Below are 4,051 nucleotides of genomic sequence, written 5' to 3'. Positions count from 1 at the left end.
AGAAATGGTTGTAATTCCTACACGGTTCATACTACATTTTTGAAAAAAGCCTTAAATGAAAGCTGAGAGTCTGCACTTTAAGCAGGTATTCATTGTTTCATTTAAAACCCATTGTGGTGGTGTACAGAGCCAAAATGACGACAACTGTATCATTGTCCAAATAATTATGGACCTGACTGTATAAGGATGCAATATGTTCTGTGGTAGGAAATGATTTTCTATTTAATAGTTTTTTCAGGTAGGTGTTATTGAACACTGTGGTGGTGTGTTTTCACCTTACACCCTACAGCTCAATTTAGCAAAACAATGTTTGAACTGTTAAGGTGTTATTGAATGAAGTATTTTAAAAATCAACTCTCCGTCTCTCTCAATACAATTCAATTCTAAACTAGGCACAAAAAGTAAGGAAACTTGTGTTTGGTAGATTATTTCTTTGTTGTAACAATGCTTCTTGGCAATAAATCTTATACCATTGGAAATGCCTGTTTATTTCCCTTTTAAATGGTGCCACATTTTTAAGGAACATGCATTTGTGGGATGAGCAGCTGCATTTGTGGGATGAGCAGCAGAGCTGAGTATGTGGGTTGCGGCCATGAAAAATTTGCCAAATCTCTGCCAATGCCAAACAGATTTTTTTTTTGCTGTTGACTCCTGTTTGGTGTTATTTGGTGGATTGGATGATTGAAGTCTAAAGAAACAAGACATATTGGCAATTTAACAATTTATTCATTAAACAAAGAGGAGCCTCAGTAGCGTGTGGAAGAACCATGCAAAGCCACAACAGCCTGGCACCTCCTCCTCATGCTGGTCACCAGCCTGGTCACATACTGCTGTGAGATGGAATCCCATGGTTGTGTTGGTCACTCTGGCGCGAACAGCACGCCCAAGCTGATCCCACAAGTGTTCAATGGCGTTAAGGTCAGAACTGCTGGCAGGCCATTTCATCCTCTCCACTCCCAAATTCTGGAGGTGGTCTCTGATAAACCCTGCTCTGTGAGGGCGAGCGTTGTCATCTTGGAGGATAGAATTCGGTCCCAGACTGTGGAGATATGGGATTCTCTCTGCATTGAGATTGCCTCCAATGATGACAAGCCTCTTTTTTCCAGTGAGGGAGATGCCGCCCCACACCATCACACTGCCTCCACCAAAAGATGCTGCTCTACCGGTGCAGCAATCAGCAAAGCGTTTTCCGTGTCTTCTCCACACTCTGACCCTACGATCCAACTGCCATGGGCAGAATCTTGACTCATCGCTGTAAACGTTCCTCCAGATGTTCAGGTTCCAGTGCATGTGTTGCCGAAACTAGTGCAAACAGGCCTGACAGTGAAGGGCAGTCATGGCAGGCCTTCTGGCAGCCCTGTGAGACCAGTGATTGGCTGCCTGCAGTCTGTTCTGGATTGTCTGGGCAGAGAGCCGTCGGCCATATCTTCCTGCAAACCTTGACTGCAAATCTGTAGAAGACTGCCTACAGTTCCTAAGTGCTGACAGGATGAGGTCTTCTTGGGCTGCCGTCTTCTTGGGATGCCTATTTCGCAGACTGTCTCTGATATCCCCCGTTATATGGAACTTGGTCTTCAGGTTGCAGATGCTACTAGGGCTCACTTTGCGGAACACCAGCTTGAAGTTCCCTATTGCACGGGCTCTATCCAGATCAGTCAAACGTGGCATGCCAATTCTTGGAGCAGACACCAACTGACCACTGTAGCAGGGTCGATGCTCACAGGTGCTGACAATCAGGTGCCAATCAGGCACATGGGGGTACCAGAAGCTCAAAACAAGAGTCAATAGCAACAGCAAAAAAAAGCTGTTTGGCATTGGCAGAGAAGATTTGGCGAACTTTTCATGGACGCAACCCACATACTCAGCTCTGCTGCTCATCCCCAAATGCATGTTCCTTACAAACGTGGCACCATTTAAAAGGGAAATAAACAGGCATTCCCAAGGGTATAAGATTCATTGCCAAGAAGCATTGTTACAACAAAGAAATAATCTACCAAACACAAACTTCAATAGACTTTACTAGCATGACATTTGACATGTGTTGCCAAAGCACAATTAAAAATAGAAAATGATATCAATAAAAAAAAATTTAAAAAATCATACACAAACATATACAGTTGCATGAAAAAGTTTGGGTACCTCCAGTCTAATTTGATTAATTGTGAACAGCTAAGCTAGTAAAAGATTACCTGATTTCCAAAAGGCAAAAATTTTAATGATGACACATTTCTTAAATATTCTAAGAAAAATTTATTTTTAGGGGATCTAAAGTGACAAGCAAAAGTTTGGGCTAACCTGCATAGTCAGTACTTAGTAGCGCCCCCTTTGGCAAGTATCACAGCTTCGAAACACTTTTTGTAGCCAGCTAAGAGTCTTTCAATTCTTGTTTGGGGCAAGCTGTGTTGTGCACCCGAGATCATATACAGATGCAGCGACTTCAAATTTCCCATGCCATCCGACAGCCTTCCGGATGCCAGCCAAATTACACTTTCATTGCACTACTTTTATCTTAAAGAACTTTTGTACAATAATATACATTTGTTGCTAGGTTATATTGTTACAGGTTACAATAAGCCACCCAGCAGTATTTAACTTATTAAAATGACCACCTTTATCTGCTGCAGCATCAGTGTTATAAAAATATTAGTTATTAAGGAAAACCTAAAATGTTGTTACAATTGGCCCAGGTCTCCCCTATCTGGAAATATTGAGTTAGTCTCTCAGAATAATGAGAACAATCTGAAAATAACTTGTGCCTGAAAATAATTACTTAAATCATTTCGAAAAAGTTGCTCATTAAGAGACTTAAATTTCAAAATTACATTTACATTAATTAAAGGTAGGGTCTGGAGGATTTTCCAGTTGCTGTTTGTAAACACACATTCAAATTTGGCCCCTCCTATCAGGCTCAACTCTCCCGGGTGTACGGAGCCCGGAGGTACAGAAGAAGGCTTCACAGAAGAGGTTCAGGCAAGGCTCGCGCTGGTGCACGCTCGGACACGCTCGGGCACGGCACCTGCGCTCTCTCATTGGCTGGGGAAATCTCCGCCCAGAAGCGGTCCGAGCTCACAAAAACATCAAAATACAGTTAAAGGGCAGGAGCTCTGCAAACAGAGTCATCACCACACATGAGTAGAAGCCCATAGGTGATGATTAAGCAGGATTTCATTTGTACATGTCTATATTTTGTTTTGTTTGAAAATCCTCCAGATCCTACCTTTAAGAGACAAAATCATTTTTTTAGTTTATAATGTGAAGAATTGTAAAATGTCATTTTTATGTGGTAGTTCAAACATCGACAGTGAGGATGTGTTGAATGTTTGCATCAAAAGTTCGTATAGCCCACTTAGTGTAATGATCTGAGTGACTGGGAAACCTTTTCAGATGGAAACACTCACCCATTCAGAGGGAATGAAAAGGTTCATGCTAATGCTAATTATGTGTTTGAGCTCTCTCACCTTCCAAGATAAACAGGACCACATTATGTCGCGTTAGTGAAAGTACCACGCTCCTTTTCAGTTAAAACTCTGCAGGCTACGTGCAGCTTGACCATCGTTGCGGCTGCATGTGAGGATGAAATGCCAATTTCAGCCTGTGATCTCTCACTGACTGACTGACAGCCTCATCCAAGTGACATTTTACAATTCTTCATATTTAAAACTAACAAAATTCGTTTCTGCACATGGTTACAATTCTCCTCTGCTCTCTGTATCGCGCACGGCGGAGTCGTGTTGGCGACCATGCGCCACTCCACACCGACGTGCCTCTGCCACCGTACAGTCACAGATGTGTTGCAGCATGACACGATCCATCAGACACATGAACGTGCTCAAATGGTCATCAATATTACGGCGTGCAGGTGCATTTGGGCCAGCTACTTCAGTCAAGATGTTCTGTGACTGCGCTCTCCCAGTGCGTAATCCTTGCTGTGTATATATGTATATACAGTGGTGTGAAAAAGTGTTTGCCCCCTTCCTGATTTCTTACTTTTTTGCATGTTTTCCACACTTAAATGTTTCAGATCATCAAACAAATTTAAACATTAGTCAAA

At 42.4% G+C, this 4,051-nt stretch overlaps 1 protein-coding gene across 1 annotated transcript in view; it reads right to left on the bottom strand.

Moving 5' to 3' along the window:
- Positions 1 to 4,051, bottom strand: part of clpp (caseinolytic mitochondrial matrix peptidase proteolytic subunit) — a 27,989-nt gene that overhangs the window by 3,654 nt on the left and 20,284 nt on the right. Inside the window, exon 6 of the mRNA XM_050069174.1 lies at positions 1,487 to 1,726. Coding sequence (XP_049925131.1) covers positions 1,487 to 1,726 — 240 coding nt within the window. The remainder of the gene's footprint in view (positions 1 to 1,486; positions 1,727 to 4,051) is intronic.

The sequence above is a fragment of the Epinephelus moara genome, chromosome 18, assembly GCF_006386435.1.
Source record: "Epinephelus moara isolate mb chromosome 18, YSFRI_EMoa_1.0, whole genome shotgun sequence".
Taxonomy (NCBI): Eukaryota; Metazoa; Chordata; class Actinopteri; order Perciformes; family Serranidae; genus Epinephelus; species Epinephelus moara.
The sequence above is the reverse complement of the archived record's forward strand: the minus strand, read 5'-3'. Positions and strand labels throughout refer to the sequence as shown.